The sequence below is a fragment of the Peromyscus californicus genome, unplaced genomic scaffold (assembly GCF_007827085.1).
Source record: "Peromyscus californicus insignis strain IS unplaced genomic scaffold, ASM782708v3 Scaffold_1__1_contigs__length_55948999, whole genome shotgun sequence".
Taxonomy (NCBI): domain Eukaryota; kingdom Metazoa; phylum Chordata; class Mammalia; order Rodentia; family Cricetidae; genus Peromyscus; species Peromyscus californicus.
In genome coordinates this window covers 2,391,195-2,407,839 of record NW_026294492.1, presented here as the reverse complement: position 1 = coordinate 2,407,839, position 16,645 = coordinate 2,391,195, and the positions used below count along the sequence as shown (strand labels likewise).

Genomic DNA, 16,645 nt, shown 5'->3' with positions numbered 1-16,645 from the left:
TATGTAGCCTGTTGCTACCAGGGACAGCGGTTCCTGCAGCCAGACGCCCTGGATGAGGCCCTGGATGGGGTGTGCTGCTCCTGAGAGCTGGGTGAGGCCCCGAGTGAGGTGTGCTATGTTGCGGAGAGCTGGGTGGGATGTGCTGCTGTAGAGAGGCCTGGGTGGGAAGTGATCTCAGAGGCTGCACTTACTCCAGTTTCTTGAAGCGCTCGCGGCCCGCAGCCACGTACTTGCCACCGGCCTGCAACGCGTCCAGCTCTAGCACCTGGTGGCCGCGCGTGGGCGTGTAGAGCCTCCGCACGCCGAAGGGCACGTCCACCTGCTCCGTCAGCTGCTCCAGCAGAGCCTCGAAGTTGGCGACGCGGCGCCGCGAGAACACGAACTTGCGGCCCACGTAGAACTGGTCCCCGTTGCGGTACACCAAGATGGTCTTGGCCGGCGTGGTGTCCACCAGCACATAGGGCCCGCGTGTGCCCATGGCCACTGCTCGCTCACGTCGGGACACGCAGAACCGTGCACGGGGCGGGGGACACCCAGCACACCCGCCGAGAACCCACGGGCTCCCTGGGGCTGCGGGCCACAGGCGGGACTGGGCTGCCAGGCCAGTGGGCCGTGAACCTGCAGCACACGCTGACGTCCTGGAGCGATTGTGACTGGGCTGGCAGCGGGGCGAGGAGCGACAGAGAGAGCCAGGCAGGCCAGGGGCGACTGACCAAGGACATGAAGGATGCAGAGAGGGGTTCAGAACACAGACAGGCGAGGACAGAAAAAAAAAAAAAGAGTGGGAGCAGCGGGAAGTTCAGAGAGTTCACAGGCATGGAACAGAGAAGCCCCCACAGGTGAGAACACAGACCTGGGAGGGGTATGACACACAGAACCAGGTCTGGAAGAATGCAGGAAGAAGAGGAAGAGCCTGGTGAGGTGGTGCTTGCCTCTAATTCCAGTACTTGGGAGATAGAGGCAGGAAGGTCTCTGTAAGTTTGAGGCCAGCCTGGAGGGAGTAAGGGGAACAGATAGGGAGGGGTGAGGGAGAGGGGGAAAGGGAGAGAGAGGGGGGGGAGAGAGGGGGAGAAAGAGAGAGAGAGAGGGAGAGGGGGAGAGGGAGAGAGAGGAGAGGGGAAGGGAGAGAGAGGGAGGGAGGGAGGGAGGGAGAGAGAGGGAGAGGGAGAGGGAGAGGGAGAGGGAGAATCTACGCACAATCAGTGCAGAAAATTGATTACTTTTAACAATCACCATTTTGTAGTGTTTTTCAAAAAAAAAAAAAAAAGTGCTTCTTCAGGAGGCAATCCGCCATTCCTAGCCATGGCCAGTTTTTAAGCTCCCAACTGGGTGGCAGCTGGAGACACAGACCCGTGAGTTGGGTGATCGCTTTATTGAACCACCAGGTGTTTGGAACACTGAGGACAGTGGGTGGATGATGACAAATTAAAGATTTGCCCTGAAGCCCAGAGAGAACCTCAGCATGGGCTTCTCCCGGAGGGGCCGCAGCAAACAGATGGAACTGGGGTAGCCCTTGAGCCGAAGGCGGCTTATGCCCCCATCCGGGGTGATGGTAATTCTGGCATGAGTGATGACATCCTGGAGCTCCAGGGTCAGGCTGTCCAACAGGTGATTTTGATTGGGAGATAGCTGGGGGGGAAAAAGGCAGATGCAAGGTCCTTGTAGGAGGATTGTGTATAACTCCCCCAGTGCAGTCAGTCGGGCCTGGCCTTAAGGGGCTTTAAGAAAAGTTTCTCAGTAATAATTTGGTATACCAGAAGTCTGCTAGTGGGGTAAGGCCACCCATGTGACAATGGTGTGCATGTTCAAGTGTCACGGTATTTCTTCATAAGTCGATGAACTAATCAAATGAAAGAGGAGGTCATCTGGTGTCTTCAGGGTGACATGGAGCCTCATCACACCCATGGTGACCACTTCCCTGGTCCGAGAAACTCTAGCACATCTCAGGGTGTCCATCCCACAGATGGGCACAGTATGACAACTTGTAGTGTGCTGGGCACCCTTCAGATATGTTAAATGTACTATAGGAACACATGCCTGTGTGTGCATTCTTAGCACATGATGGGTTTTGGTTTTGTTTTAACAAAATTTTGATTATTAGGCATGCAAAAGTCACAGAGTCCATCATCCTCTGTGAAAACATAGGTGTGGCTTTCCATAGTACATTCATTTTACTGTTAAACTGAGCAAAGACTTCTAGGAAAATTAATTTGAAAAGCTATAATCCTGGCTGCTCGGGAGGTAGAGACGGGATGATTACAAATTCAAGGCTGGCCTGCAAAACTCATCAAGACCCTGTCTTTAAAAGTAAAAAAGAGACTAGGGGTAAGAGTGGTAGGGAGATGTGTAGGGGTGGAGCTCAGCAGTAGGGAGGTGTGTAGGGGTGGAGCTCAGTGGTAGGGAGGTGTGTAGGGGTGGAGCTCAGTGGTAGGGAGATGTGTAGGGGTGGAGCTCAGTGGTAGGGAAGTGTGTAGGAGTGGAACTCAGCGGTAGGGAGGTGTGTAGGGGTTGGGCTCAGTGGTAGGGAGATGTGTAGGGGTGGAGCTCAGTGGTAGGGAGGTGTGTAGGGGTTGGGCTCAGTGGTAGGGAGGTGTGTAGGGGTTGGGCTCAGTGGTAGGGAGGTGTGTAGGGGTTGGGCTCAGTGGTAGGGAGGTGTGTAGGGGTGGAGCTCAGTGGTAGGGAGGTGTGTAGGGGTTGGGCTCAGTGGTAGGGAGGTGTGTAGGGGTGGAGCTCAGTGGTAGGGAGATGCATAGCATATACAAGATCCCAGGTTTCTCCAGAGACTGAGGGTCAGTCCTCAAACTGCCCCCCACGAACCTTGGTGACCGGAAGCAGTGGCTTCCACTTATGAGCAGGAAGATCCCACTTTTGCCTGATCATTTCTTCCTCTTCCTGCGTGGTCAGGATGCACCCATCCACTTTGCAGCTGTCGGGAGAATTGCCTGTTGGAACAAACAGAGACCTGGGAACGGTTTCCTTCAGCCTAGCTCAGCTTCTAGGATACAGGTAAGTTAATCAGATCAAAATCCATAAACAGCTGGGAAGACAGCTCTGTGGTAGAACACTTGCCCAGCATGTATGAGGCCCTAGGTTCGTTTCCCAGCACCACAAAACAGTAACAAAAATCAAGAACGTGTGTGTCCCTCTTCATGCAGTGGGGAGGAGCTTGGGCCTGCCTAAACTTGGTATGCCAGACTTTGTTGACTCCCCAAGGGAGCCCTTACCCTCTCTGAGGAGTAGATGGGGGGTAGGGTGGGGGGAAATGGGGGAAGTGGGAGAAGGGGAGGGAGGGGGAACTGGGGTTGGCATGTAAAATGAAAAAAATTAATAAAATAAATAAATATTAATTATTAATTTTAAAAAATCAGGAACAAGCCAGAGTTTCTTCCTAAGCAAAAAGTACAGTGTAGGAGAAAGGAAAGAATGGAACTGGACTGCCTTGTGGCATCCAGGATCGTGTGTGGTTCCTAGGAATGAGAAGCAGGCAGCCATGTGTTGGATGCATTCATACCTTGAAAGTTGGATGTAATAAGCACCACAGACTGCAAGCTGAATTGCTTGCTTACTGCTACGTAGCACCTCTGAGGTCATGATGGAGCTGGGAACTGCTTGCCTTACACTGTCACTTTGTAATGTGGCAAAACAAAGAAATCCTGGGGCTGGAGAGGTGGCTCAGTAGTTAAAAGTGCTTTACAACTGCCTCTATCTCCAGCTCCAGGGGGTCTGACCCCCATGTAACCACCATGGTTCCCTGCACAGTCACATCTACACATAAAAATAATAATAAATAAAGCTTTCAAGGGAAGAAAAAGACGAAGAGGAGGAGTTATAATTGTAGGCTACACTAAGGGGTGCTGAGCCCTAGTCAAACAATCTGGGCCCCAGGATTGCAAGGTGGTCTCCAGATGAAAGACTACAGCCTTGAGTCTCTCTTCTCTTTGGAACTTCATAAAATCATCTGCAAGCGTCAGAGGCCCTAGGGGAAGGGCCACATGATCTTGTGAGGAGTCCTCCAAGATGGAGATTCAGAGCCCTGGCAGAAGCCCCTCACTGCCTACATGGCCCGTTAGTGCTCATCTCCTGGGAAAGTAGCCTTGTATGTGGGTCATGTGTGAATGCAGGGAGAACACAAGCAGAACATCAGAGCTGCCGTGTCTGTCCATGACATGTGCACATGTGTGTTTACTAACCTGTGCATCCATGATTCAACAAAACATAACTTATTATATTATTGATACCAGGGGTATGGTCATACTCCCTCCCTCCTGGAGAGAGGATGACCACAGTGTCCCCAAGAGATGACCAGGGTCCAGCAGCTTATTTTCATGACCTATTTGAAGCACCAGTTAACAGGATTCATTGCTTGTTGACTAAACTCCCTCGTGAAAACAGTCTATCCCACACCTGTCATGAGGAGAACTGTGGACTAAAGATGCTATGAAATGTCAAGCATACACAAAAGAGCTGGCATATCACCTGCCCCTCGGGATAAGCTTGTCAGTCTCAATGATCAGAGAGAACAGAAATGCAATCTCTAATGAGGTCTTTCCACAGGACACCAACCTCTGACCCCCATGCAACTGCATACACACATACACACACACACACACACACACACACACACACACACACACACACCACCGGCTAAATAAATAAATTGCAGTCTGCCAAAAGGGAGCCAAAACTATAAAAACTTTTGAAAACACTTTATACCCACTAAGGAACCTGACCCTCATTGTACTATCAAGCCTTCATATAATCAGTATTAAAAATCATGATTTGGAAGTCATTCAAAAAACCAACTACCCAAAATATGAATATAAACTGCTACCATCTGTTATAAAGACAGCTAGACAATCATGAGATGCCCAATCCAATACTTTGATCATCTAACAGACACTTCCCTAGCCTCTTCAATTTTCTTAATATAGTGGGCAACATTTATAAGAAAGCAAGTACAGACTAACCTGGCTGCTGTCCAAATTCTTTTTACTACTAGATCCCCTCTCTGCTTTTCTCACATGCTCTTTGCTCCGAAGGAAGCCTGCCTCACAGCAGCCTGGAATCTCGTGTGTGTAATGGGCCTGGCTCTTTAAGTCACTGGCTCACAGCCTGGAGAGTCAAGACAAGCTCTGTCCTAGAGCTAAAACCCTTCTTCCTTTCATGGCTTTCAACAAGATGACCTTCAGAGCCACCCAGCCAACTAGGGCTTCTCGAGAGACACTCGATGACAGAATTAGAGTGAACCTCCTTAAAGCTGCATGGCTGAATGGGAAGGCCAACGCCTCAGCCGACTCCCACTGCACCTGTTACCTGCTCGGTGGACACACCAGCTGTAAGGTTCAGCCTGCCTTGAGGCTTACCTTTAAAGTACTTCGTATCGATTTCAATTTGGGTGATGACTCCAGGATGTGCCAATCGGAACACCGCCCACTCACAACCCGGGACCTGGAGAAGGCCGTTCTCATCATTCTGGAATTAAAAAGAAACAATGAGTCGTAAGCCAACTTGGACTCAAGGAGGCCAACCTAAACACCAGCAGGAGGAGTTGACATCTCGTCCCATGCTTACTACAAACAAGCCAAGTTTGGTGGCTTGATACACATCTGTAATCTCATCACTTGGGTGAGAGAAGTCAGAGGTTCGAGGCCAGCCTGGCTACCTGGGACCCAGTCAACACACACACACACACACACACACACACACACACACACACACACACGCACGCACACACGCACGCATGCCCGCAATACAATTTCTATGCTGGTAATAAGTTCATGAAGAGTGCTCCAGACACAAAGATGCTGACCTACTTCAGCTCGTGGGTCCTCCAAACTGTTTGACCTTCCAAAGCAAGTACTCTCCTAATTATCATCCTTTCTGATGATGATTGGCCTCCAAACCTTGCTTCTCTGGAAGGAAGGGTCTATTTATGTCTGGAAGGCCTGGATGGCAGGAAGTCAGACCCCAGAGAGAGGAGCAGCTGTAAGTTTTCAATGGCAAAACAAATGTGGTTTTGGTTTGATTTGGCTGAGGTTTAATTCAACTGTTGACTTGGTTCTAACATCCTCTGTGGGTCACAGGCTCACCTAGGCCATCTCGCTCAGGGGAACATGAACCTTAAAAGTTATTAAACCAGTGTTTCCTCCAGGCTTTCCAACAAATTCACTCTTTTGCACCATTAACCTGTGCAAAGATTCTGGGGGCCCAGCAAGACAGCTCAGCAGATATAGACACTTGCTACCAGGCCTGAGTTCAGTCCCCCAGATCTTCATGGTGGAGGGAGCAAGCCAATGCTGACAATTAGTTAATGAAATAATTAATTAAAATGAGAAAATAAACTTTAGATTCTTTTCTTTCTTTAGCAAATAAATGGAACAGTCAAAAAGATTTGACAAGAGCAGCCAACAAGGCACGTTTAGTCTTCTGGTAAAATTTAGTGTACTACTGCACTAGGTAGAATTGTGGAAATACAGCAGAAAATTTAAAAAATGTAAAAAATAGTAACAAAAACTTGGACTATGGATTACAGGGGTTTGTTGGTTTTGGTTTGTTCTACTTTGGGATGTTCTGTCTGCTTGTGTTTCGAAACACATGGTCTTATGTAGCCCAGAACGGTCCTATTGTTGTGGTATATTATTTTAACTAGGCTAAGATGTGTTACATTTGTTTATGCTGCAGAATATTACTTTGACCATGTAAAAGTGTGTTACTTTTGTTTATGCTGCATTTGTTTAATGATGTAAGGATGTGTGTTCAATTATGTAAAGATGTATTGCATTTGTTTCACCTTGCCTGCCTAAGGTACCTGATTGATCTAATAAAGAGCTGAATGACCAATAGCTAGACTGGAGAAATGATAAGCAGAGCTAGTGGGCAGAGAGAATAAAAAGGAGGAGAAATCTAGGCTTGAGAGAGAAGGAGGAGGAGGAGGAGGAGGAGGAGGAGGAGGAGGAGGAGGAGGAGGAGGAGAGAACGAGGGAGATGCCCCAGGGATAGAAGCCAGGCAGACACCAGACAGACAGACATAGAGACTTCAGGAAAGTAAGAAAAGGTAAAAAAAAGTCCTGAGGCAAAAGGTAGATAAAGAGAAATAGATTAATTTAAGTTAAAAGAGTTAACCAGAAACATGCCTAAGCTAAGCCAAGCATTCAAAATTAATAATATGTCTCTGTCATGATTTGGGAGCTGGTTGATGGCCTAAAAGAAAAAGCATGGTATACCCTGTGGCTTCCCTGGTTCTGTTTCTGCTGCTATAACATTCTGACAGAGAGCGGTACAGGGGAAGAAGACAGAGTTTAGTGGGCTGACAATTCCAAGTCACCATCCAGCGTCTCGGGAAGTCAAGGCAGGAACTCCATCAGGTAGTCACATCACATCCATCCACAGTCAAAAGCAGAGAGAAATGAGTGTAGCCATGCTGCCTGCTTGTCTAATGTTCTCACCTTCTCTGCTCTTACAGGACCCAGGGACCCAAACCAGGGAATGGTGCTACCCACATGATCTAGGTCTTCCTACACCAATTAACAATCAAGACAATCCCCCCAGTGACATGCCCACTGGCCGATCTGGTCTAGATCATTCCTAAGACTCTCTTCCCAAGTGACTCTAGGTTGTATCAAGTTGACAGTTAAAATTAATGACAAAAGTAACTAAGGATGGCTTTGAACTCCTGATCCTCCTGCCTCTACCTCCCCAGTGCTGGGATTACAGCCATGCACATCATACCCTAATGAAGGCTCCCTAATGAAGTGCAGTTTTCCTTGATGTAAAGTGAAAGAAGTGTTTTTAAACCTTTTCTAGAAAACCTCAGAACGACAGTTGTTGCTGATCTTACTTCTAACACAGGGGGTCTGTCCAGCCTCCTCGCAGTTTCCCAGCCGTCTGCCATGGACCTGGGCTTGCCAACACCTACAGGAAATAGCTGGGGTTAATGGAGGGACCTTTGATTTAATTTGAATGTGGGAAAGGATTTGCTATCATTAAATTTCAATCCCATAATCCCAAGTATCGCTACATAAATTCATTTCAATGGAGTTGATATTTCAGTGAATTCACAGCCATGGGGTTGACTGGTTTTGTTTTTATTATTTATAGCAGCTACTTAGGCCAAAATTAAGAAGGACCATGACTCTTACTGACCCATTCCACATCACAAAGGCATCTAGTGACCCCCATTCTCCGAGAGAGTCCCCACCCCCACCCCGGGCATCACTCTGGCCATGCCCAGCTTTCAATGCCAGCGCCCACACATGGACATGAAGGCTGGCTCCTGGGATGTCCTCTCACCTATCATATTATTTGGATGACCAAAGTGCGCATTACTAAATCCTACACAGACTCCCCCAAAAGCAATGGCCACAAGGTCTACAGGATCCTTGGCGCCCGATGAAGTCCAGTCCCTCTGTCCAGTACCGTACACTCGGAGGCGTGCGATGCCACCATCTGAGAAGGGAAGGTGTCTGTGTTAGCTGGGAGAAGCTGGTTTCTGGGGTATCGTGTTCCCTGGGGCCTGCCGGCCTTGGCCCACCTCCTTTCCTACTAGTTTTACAACACAGTAAGCCCTCTTCTGCCCGGGCCCCTGCAGTAGACACTGCTCGGCACCTGAGCAACCTCTCAGGCCGCCAACACTACTTGTCATTCTTGGCCCTCGAGTGCCAGGGTTCTAAAAATGTCTTCACTCATCTTCCGCACACGTCTCCCTCCCATCCACTAGGCCCCTGTCTGACTCACCAGCAAATGTTATCACGTCTCCCTTCTCCTTTACTCCATTGCTGTAGTCATAGCCTGAAGTTACCTTTTTTGTTTTGTTTTCACGTTTTAAGTCTCTGCTAATATTGATGCCACAGACACAGAGTATAAAATCCCTGGAGGGCAGACCAGTTACAGAGTGTGTCACATCCATGAAGTTCCCAGTATGTGGTAGAACACCAGCTTCCTTATTAAACTGTTCCAGAAAAATCAAAATCAACTGGACGTTTGTCGTATAATATGTTTGGGGGCAGGAGAGGTGGCTTGGCAGTTGAGAGCACTTGATGTTCTCCCAGGGGACAGGAGTTCAGTTCCCAGCATTCACGCTGAGTGACTCACATCCACCTACCTGTATCTCCAGCTCCAGAGGATCCAATGCCCTCTTCTGGCCTCTGTGGGTACTTGCACACATGTACACACACACACACACACACACACACACACACACACACACACACACACACAAAGAAAACTCTTTTTTTTTTTTAGTATTTGGCATCAGAAGCCAGCACCGCAGATTCCAACACCAACTCACACCACGCTGCTCTACAGTGCATCCGAGACACAAGGTGATGATCCTCTGAAAACCTGCTTGCTGCCGAGAAGCGCGGCCTGACATAAGACAAGCATGGAAGCAAACGGCCACCCGGATCCACTCACAGCCCCTGAGCATCACAAACGAGCCTGCTCCTTCGTCTGGATGTGGCTTTCTGGAGAGCAGCAGCCAAGCAGTTTTTGCAAAGAAGTTCCTATCATATGACTAAACGCTGAATCTGAGCCCCATATATTTTGACATTGGAAAAGAACTGGTGCCCGATGTAGAGCTGCAGGCCTTTAATTCCAGTCCTCAGGAGACTGAGGCAGGTGGATCTCTGAGTTTGAGGCCCCAGGATAGCCAGAGTTACAGAGAAACGCTTTCAAAATCCTCCCCCGACAAAAAAAAAAGAAAAAAAAGGTGAAATTGAGTATTCTGAAAATATTCTGATAACGAGTGAATATCTTTGTTTTCAACCTATTAAACCAGACTTTGAGGTCATGAAATCTTAGAAAAGCAAGAAGGGCTAACCCAGCAAGAGGAGGAGCAAGATGGAGACTCTGCTGCTCTGGCACCCAGATGTGGTGCTTCACTTCAGCATTAAGATATCTACCTCCCAGCTTTACCCTTCCAAAGTAAGGTTTCTCTTTATAGAGTTAATATCCAGCCACACCTTGGAAATAATGAAGCATCTCAAAACTGCCTCTTCATCCACTGTGACTCAGTGACAGTGTCCTGGTATGTTACTATTCCTGTCCCTTTCAAAACTGTATCCCAGGTAGAACCGTCACCAAACAGTAGGGATTGGGTGAACAGGCAGGAGAAATCTCACAGGCAACATCCAACCCTCACCTCCCACCGGGCAGTAGACAAGGGCCAACCCTCTGGATCCAAGCCAGCAAGGCAAGGATTGCCCTGTGAAATGTCTGAGACATTCCTTCAGCTCTTAAATGTCATGTAAGTTAGATTGAACACATGAAGTTGCTGTTTTGGCATGCCAAAAATAGAAATTTCCTGGGACTGGAAGAATAGCTCAGCAGGTGAAGGTGATTGCTGCCAAGCCTAAGAGAGGACCTGAGTTCAATCCCTAGAGCCCACGTGATGGAGAGAAGCAATTCAAGTTGTTTTCTGACCACCACACTCATGTCAGACACCATGCACAGGCATATACACAATTGCAGTTTTTTAATTATTTTTTTAAGCATCATTCTGTCAAAGTCATCATACCTGATCTCAAATTATGCTACAGAGCCACAGTAACAAAAACTGTGGCATTGGCACAAAAACAGATGTGCAGGCCAGTGGAATAGAAGACCTGGAAGTAGATTCAGTTGCAAACACTTGATTTTGACAAAAATTTCAAAAGCAAGCAATGTTAAAAAAATAAATAAATAACATACATCCTCTTTAAGAAATGGAGCTGGAAACCCTAGAAAAATGAAATTATCTCCATATCTCTCACCTTGCACAAAAATCAGTTCTAAAAGGATCAAAGACATCAGGGTAAGACCTGAAACTATTAGAGGAGAGCATTTCACGAAATGTGCATAGGCATAGAATTCTGAAAAGAGCTCCATTAACACAAGAAATAACCTCTAGAACTGACCAATGGAATCACATTTTTAAAAGCTTCTGCATAATCAGAAAGAAGATACAGTCTACAGACACGGGGAAACGTCAACCATACATCAGACTGGGGATCAATGTCTAGAATATACAAGGAAAATATGGATGAATAAAACCAAACTATCCGTCAGAAATGGGCTGAACTGAAGAGATGACTCTCAATATCTGAAGTGTTCGTCGTCCTCAGCTATCAGAGGAATGCAGATTAAGACGCCTTAGAGATCCCAGCTTACCCCCATTTAGATTGTCTCTCATCAAGAAAACAAATGATTGACAGAGACAGTTTTCCAAAGAAAATATACCCATGACCAATACACACGCAAAAAGTTACCATCATTGGTGTCCAAGGAAATGCAAATCAAAACAGCAAGACAGCATTTCACACCCACCAGGTGACTACGACAAATAAGATTCCTGGCACTGGAGGGAACTGAAGGAGTCAAAAGCCTCGTGCATGGCTCCCATTTGAGAAATGTCTAGAATTTCTCAAATCCTCAAGCACAGAGTTACCATATGACCCAAAATGTCAATTTTAAGTATATACTAAAGACAGATGGAAACAAACACACACACACACACATACACGTTTGAGATGGAGAAATGATTCAGTGGCTAAGAGGACTGGCTGCTCTTCCAGAGGACATGGGTTCGATTCCCAGCACCCACATAGTGACCCACACCCATCTGTAACTCCAGTTCCAGAGGATCTGATGCCTTTGTCTGGCCTCCCTAGGCACACAAGACATACAAGTAGGCAAAACACTCACATACACAAATTATTTTAAAATTATTTCATAAGTGAACATTAACAACATTATTCATTATATCCAGCAGGTAGAAACAAATGTCTACCAACTAATAAACAGATATATAAATGTGCTCTAACCATAAAATAGAATGTCATTTGGCACAAGAGGAATGAAGCACCCCTGCCTGGCACAACCAAGAGGACTCTTGAAAGCATCATGCTAAGTAAAAGAAGCCAGAGGAACAGATGACCAGTAAAACACGATTCTTTTGGGTGTAAAAAGGTCAAATCTCTGAACACCAAGTGTATATTGATGGATAGGGTTAGAGAAGGTGAGGGGCAATTGCTGGAGAAACGGAACCCAGAGCCTTGTGTGTGCTAGCCAAGTATTCTGCCACTGGGCTACAGGTGCAGACTCAAGAATTGCATTTCTTTCAGAGCTAATAAAATATCCCAGCTTTAACTGTGCTGCCTGTATCTGTGTTTATACTTCAACTGTAGACTTCAAATGGATGAATCCTATGTTATTGTGACATATTGCTCTAAAGCTCCCACATAAGAAAAAATAAAATAGGGACTGGAGAGATGGATTAGTGATTACAAGCACTTGCTGCTCTTCCAGAGGACCAGAGTTCAGTTCCCAGCACTCACAACTGCCTGGAACTCCAGCTCCAAAGGATCTGACCCCCTCTGAACTCTTCAGGCACCTGTACTCACACATACGTGCATACAGAGATACACACACATGCACATAAGTAAAAAATTAAAATAGAATAATGTGTGTATACTACCTCAACTTTTAACATACTTGTGAAATGAAAGTCAGGGAACATGGAATTCCAGCACAGCTCAGTCCCAGCACACCTTAACTTGACATCTTTTTTCTGTTTGTTTTTTGACACAGAGTTTCTCTGCATAGCTCTGGCTGTTCTGGATCTCGCACTGTAGACCAAACTGGCCTTGAACTCACAGAGGTCCACCTGTCTCTGCCTCCCGAGTGCTGGGATTAAAGGCATGTGCCACCACCGCCTGACTAAACTGATCCATTTTCATTAACTAACCATTGGTGAGTAGAGTGTCAGTTTCTTGATACACAAGACAAATCACAATCCTAAAATATACCAAGTTCAAATTACCAGGAAAAGATGGCTTATTTTTATGTTTCATAAACATGAAATTACAAGATAAAAAGGCTGCACACTCATCAAAGATCCCTGTCACACATACCTGGGAAGATGTTGAGTCTTATGTGAGTCCATCTCTGCTGGGAATTGACCAAAAAATAGTTGTGGCTGGAGTCAGGGTCCCCTGGCTTAAGCTCTGACATGGGAACCAGGTACTCCCAGGAGTCTGATTTTAGCTAATAATAAATACAGAAACATCAGCACTGGGTCTTGAGAGCAATGCACTCTTATCCTATGCAAGGATCAGGAGAGGAGATTATGATAGTTGCTGAATGACACGTGTTAATAATCATAAACTCTGGGTTGGGGATCTTTTTCCCCACACTGATAACAATTAGGTGATGGTGACGGGAGCTTGTAAATGTACAAGCTTTCAGATGCCTTCTTCTTGATTCTTAAAAGAAACCAGAGCGGCGATGTGGGCATTCAGCTAAAACCCAGGACTCTGAGGCTGAGGAGATGGCAGGCTGAGCCCGTCTCAGAAAGCTGGCTCGTTCGCTGTTCCCCATTCGCCACAGATCAACACATTTGTAACCGCACAAATTAATTACTGGACAAACTTAACACAATCAGAAGGCGCCGAGCACAAACCCCATTTGTTTATCTTAATAAATTCACCAAAAGTTACTTGGTCAGATCACTACGGGAGTTTAATGTGGAAGGTTCCCCAGCAGGGTCAGCAGCAATATACAGCCACGGGCAGTGCCCGCTGACCCTTCACGGTGTGAACAGCCAGGTCGTTCTCCCACACAGAGGGGAATGAACACGGAGGGAACCTCTGCGCTGCCACACCGTGTAGGTACAAGAGGCCCAGGATGCCTGGCGGTACATCCCAGACAATTGCCTCATACAGCCAGGCCTGCAACAGTCTGTTCCGCAACCCCAGGCACACAGAACCAGCGTCTCACCTCGCTAATGACTCCAAACTCCTCAGGTGTCGCTGCAGCTCCTGTCTTGACTCCTCTTGGTGGGATGTCTGGCACTTTTTCTGAAATCAAAACAACCACACAGCATCAGGGTTGAGAAGCAAAGAGGACACACTCTCTCAGGAGGTTATGTGGCGATTTTCATCTGCCCAACAGCCCTAAAGACATCCTTGCTTTGGACACAGAATCACTGGTTAGAGGCTAGCAGACTGACTGGAGTGTTCTTCACTGTTCAATTTGCTAACTCATTTCAGAGGACAGTGGAATACACTGGTGCCACACTGGCTCATCATTTCAACTTAGGTCAAATTCCATAGATCAATAACTTCTTTGAGTTCAGAATATGGCAAAGTTAGTCCCAGAAGAAGCTCTACCTTCCCCTGGCATCTGCCTCAGACTCAGCATCCACAGACAGTCAAAGCAGAGCTCACATGAGTTCCATCTCTCAGACCATCATTAACTTCCCAGGAGGCTGGTCACCTAAGGACAGTAGGGCCTGCTCACCTGTGTGGAGCCTGATGTGGTACGGTGCACACAGTATTTTTTTAGTATCAGTGTATCCAGTAACACAGTTTATCCTCCCTAAAAATGTGTGTGCACACATGTGACCATGTAGTAACTAATTCAGTTGTCAATGACAGATCATTGCAAGTAAACTATGAAATCTGCATAAGCCACAATATCCAGTGTTCCCAGAGGTAGAAAGGGGCCTAGCCTAAGAACCCTGGAGCTGCTGCACCGTGGAGACCCTTCTGGAGCTGGAAGTGGGCTGGAGCTACTCCTCTGCAGTTATCTTAGTCTTGGCTCCAACCATCTGACCCTCTGAGGCACAGCTCACTGCTCCCACCCTCCCCAGAAACCAGCTCAGCAAATGCCTTGCGCACACACGAGAGAACACTCAAGCTCTGTGGGGAATGATGGTCACTATATGGGACCAGCAAATGTAGTTAAGCCAAACATCAAAAACTTCAGGGCAGCCCATCATAACCTACTTCATAGGCTCCATGGAAGTCCCACAACCTCAGAACATTGGCACATTTGCTGCACAGGAAATGTTTACAGGAAAATTAGCATCCAGCTGAGTCGGAGGTGCCTGCAGTCCCACACTCCTCCCTGGAGACAGTGGCTCCTACGTACCTTCATTCAAGTTTGCTGCTTGAATTGACACGCGGGGAGCATAGCTCCCTGAGAAGTAAGAAATGTCCACGTCGATGCCACGGATAATGCCCTGTACCCCCAGCTGGATGACACACCAGTCATGACCTGTACAACAGGACCACAAGAATGCCCATGATGTGTAAGACGAATTTCTAAACGGTCTTATTAAGAAAAAAAAACAAAACCCGGAGCCAGATATTGGGGTGAAAACTGAGAGATCAGAGGAATAGGACAAACCACAGCCAGCCTCGCCTTACCAACTCCTCAGCCTCCAAAGAGACCTACTCCTGTATACCCATGCCTATATGCCTTTCTGATCTGCCATCACACTTCCTCTCTCTTCCCAGCTACATCACTTCCTGTCTGTACAGACCTCCAGACCTCTATGGTTAGTGCTGGGATTAAAGGCATATGTCACCACACCTGGCTCTGTTCCCAGTGTGGCCTTGAACTCACAGAGATCCAGATGGATCTCTGCCTCCCAAATGCTAGGATTAAAGCCGTGTGCTACCACTGCCTGACCTCTATGTTTAATCTGGTGGCTGGCTTTTTCCTTGGACCTTCAGATAAGCTTTATTAGGGTGCACAATATATTGGAGAACACAATTCATCACCACAATGATGTTCCATGGGGGAGTGCAAGAGTACCCATGAGGTCCCATGGGGGATGAGAACACCTATGAGGTCCCATGGGAGATGAGGAGAGCACCCTTGAAGTTCCACAGGGGAAATGACAGAAGCTATGAGGCCCCATCATCTTCCACCACAGAAGCACATGTTCAGGGTGATTCTCATAATGTGGCCAACAAGGACCACCATGATCCATAGGGTCTTCAATTCTAATCAAACCAGAAAATGCACAGACCTTGGATTCAGAGACATCAACTCGATTTCTAAGCCCATCCCTTCCCATTATTATGCTGGACAAATTGCAGGACAAATCTCTATGAGGCTCATTTCTTTAACTCTAAGTCAGGGAAAAGACATTAACTTCTGAAAGCTTCAGTGGGGCCATTGATGTAGAAACCCCCAGCCTGGCTCTTCTGCAAACTTATTCTCTACTATTTTAGAGTTCCATATAGTCTCCATTCCACCCAATCCCCCAGTGTGCCCACATGTACCTACCAAGCCTTCAGGATACTGGTCTTACAGCAGACCACCACTCCAGATTCTCATGTAGTCCAGGCTTAAACTGGCTATAGATCCAGGAATGAATTACCCTGAGCTCCTGATCTTCTTGACTTCACCTCCAGGGCTGGGATTATAGGCATGCCCCCACCACACCTGGTTTAAATGGTGCTAAGGGTCAAACCCAGGGCTTCCTGAATGCTAGGTGTGGTGGTTTGAATGGAAAGTGTCTCCCATAGGCTAAGGCATTACAACACTTGGACCCCAATTGGCAGTGATATTTGGGGAGGCTCAGGAGGTGGGACCTTCGTAGAGAAACATGTCACTGGAGAGGGGCTTTGAGGGTTTGAAGCTACTTCCATTTCTCTCTCTCTGCTTTGTGCATGCTGTTAAAGATGTGATCTCTCGGCTTCCCGCTCCTGCCACTCGATGCCTCTTGCTGTTGTGACTCCCCACCATGATGGACTCTAGCCCTCTGAAACTGTAAGCCCAAAGAAACTCTTGTCTATCTGTTGCCTTGGTCACATTATTTTATGACAGTAATTAAAAAACAACTAATACACTAGGCAAGCTCCCTACCAGCTGAGCC

The 16,645-nt window shown here is 47.1% G+C and overlaps 2 protein-coding genes across 2 annotated transcripts in view; both read right to left on the bottom strand.

The window, feature by feature from the left end:
• Window positions 1–1,026, bottom strand: part of Dcdc2c (doublecortin domain containing 2C) — a 31,119-nt gene extending 30,093 nt beyond the window's left edge. The window contains exon 1 of the mRNA XM_052747334.1: window positions 192–1,026. Coding sequence (XP_052603294.1) covers window positions 192–478 — 287 coding nt within the window. The 5' untranslated portion in view covers window positions 479–1,026. The remainder of the gene's footprint in view (window positions 1–191) is intronic.
• Window positions 1,027–1,287: 261 nt separating this feature from the next.
• Allc (allantoicase) overlaps window positions 1,288–16,645 on the bottom strand; it is a 38,808-nt gene continuing 23,450 nt past the window's right edge. Inside the window, exons 5-12 of the mRNA XM_052745643.1 lie at window positions 14,908–15,033; window positions 13,753–13,832; window positions 12,888–13,020; window positions 8,290–8,445; window positions 7,838–7,911; window positions 5,364–5,472; window positions 2,818–2,942; window positions 1,288–1,629 (exon numbers count right to left, since the gene is read on the bottom strand). Of these exons, the coding sequence (XP_052601603.1) occupies window positions 1,426–1,629; window positions 2,818–2,942; window positions 5,364–5,472; window positions 7,838–7,911; window positions 8,290–8,445; window positions 12,888–13,020; window positions 13,753–13,832; window positions 14,908–15,033 (1,007 nt within the window). The 3' untranslated portion in view covers window positions 1,288–1,425. The remainder of the gene's footprint in view (window positions 1,630–2,817; window positions 2,943–5,363; window positions 5,473–7,837; window positions 7,912–8,289; window positions 8,446–12,887; window positions 13,021–13,752; window positions 13,833–14,907; window positions 15,034–16,645) is intronic.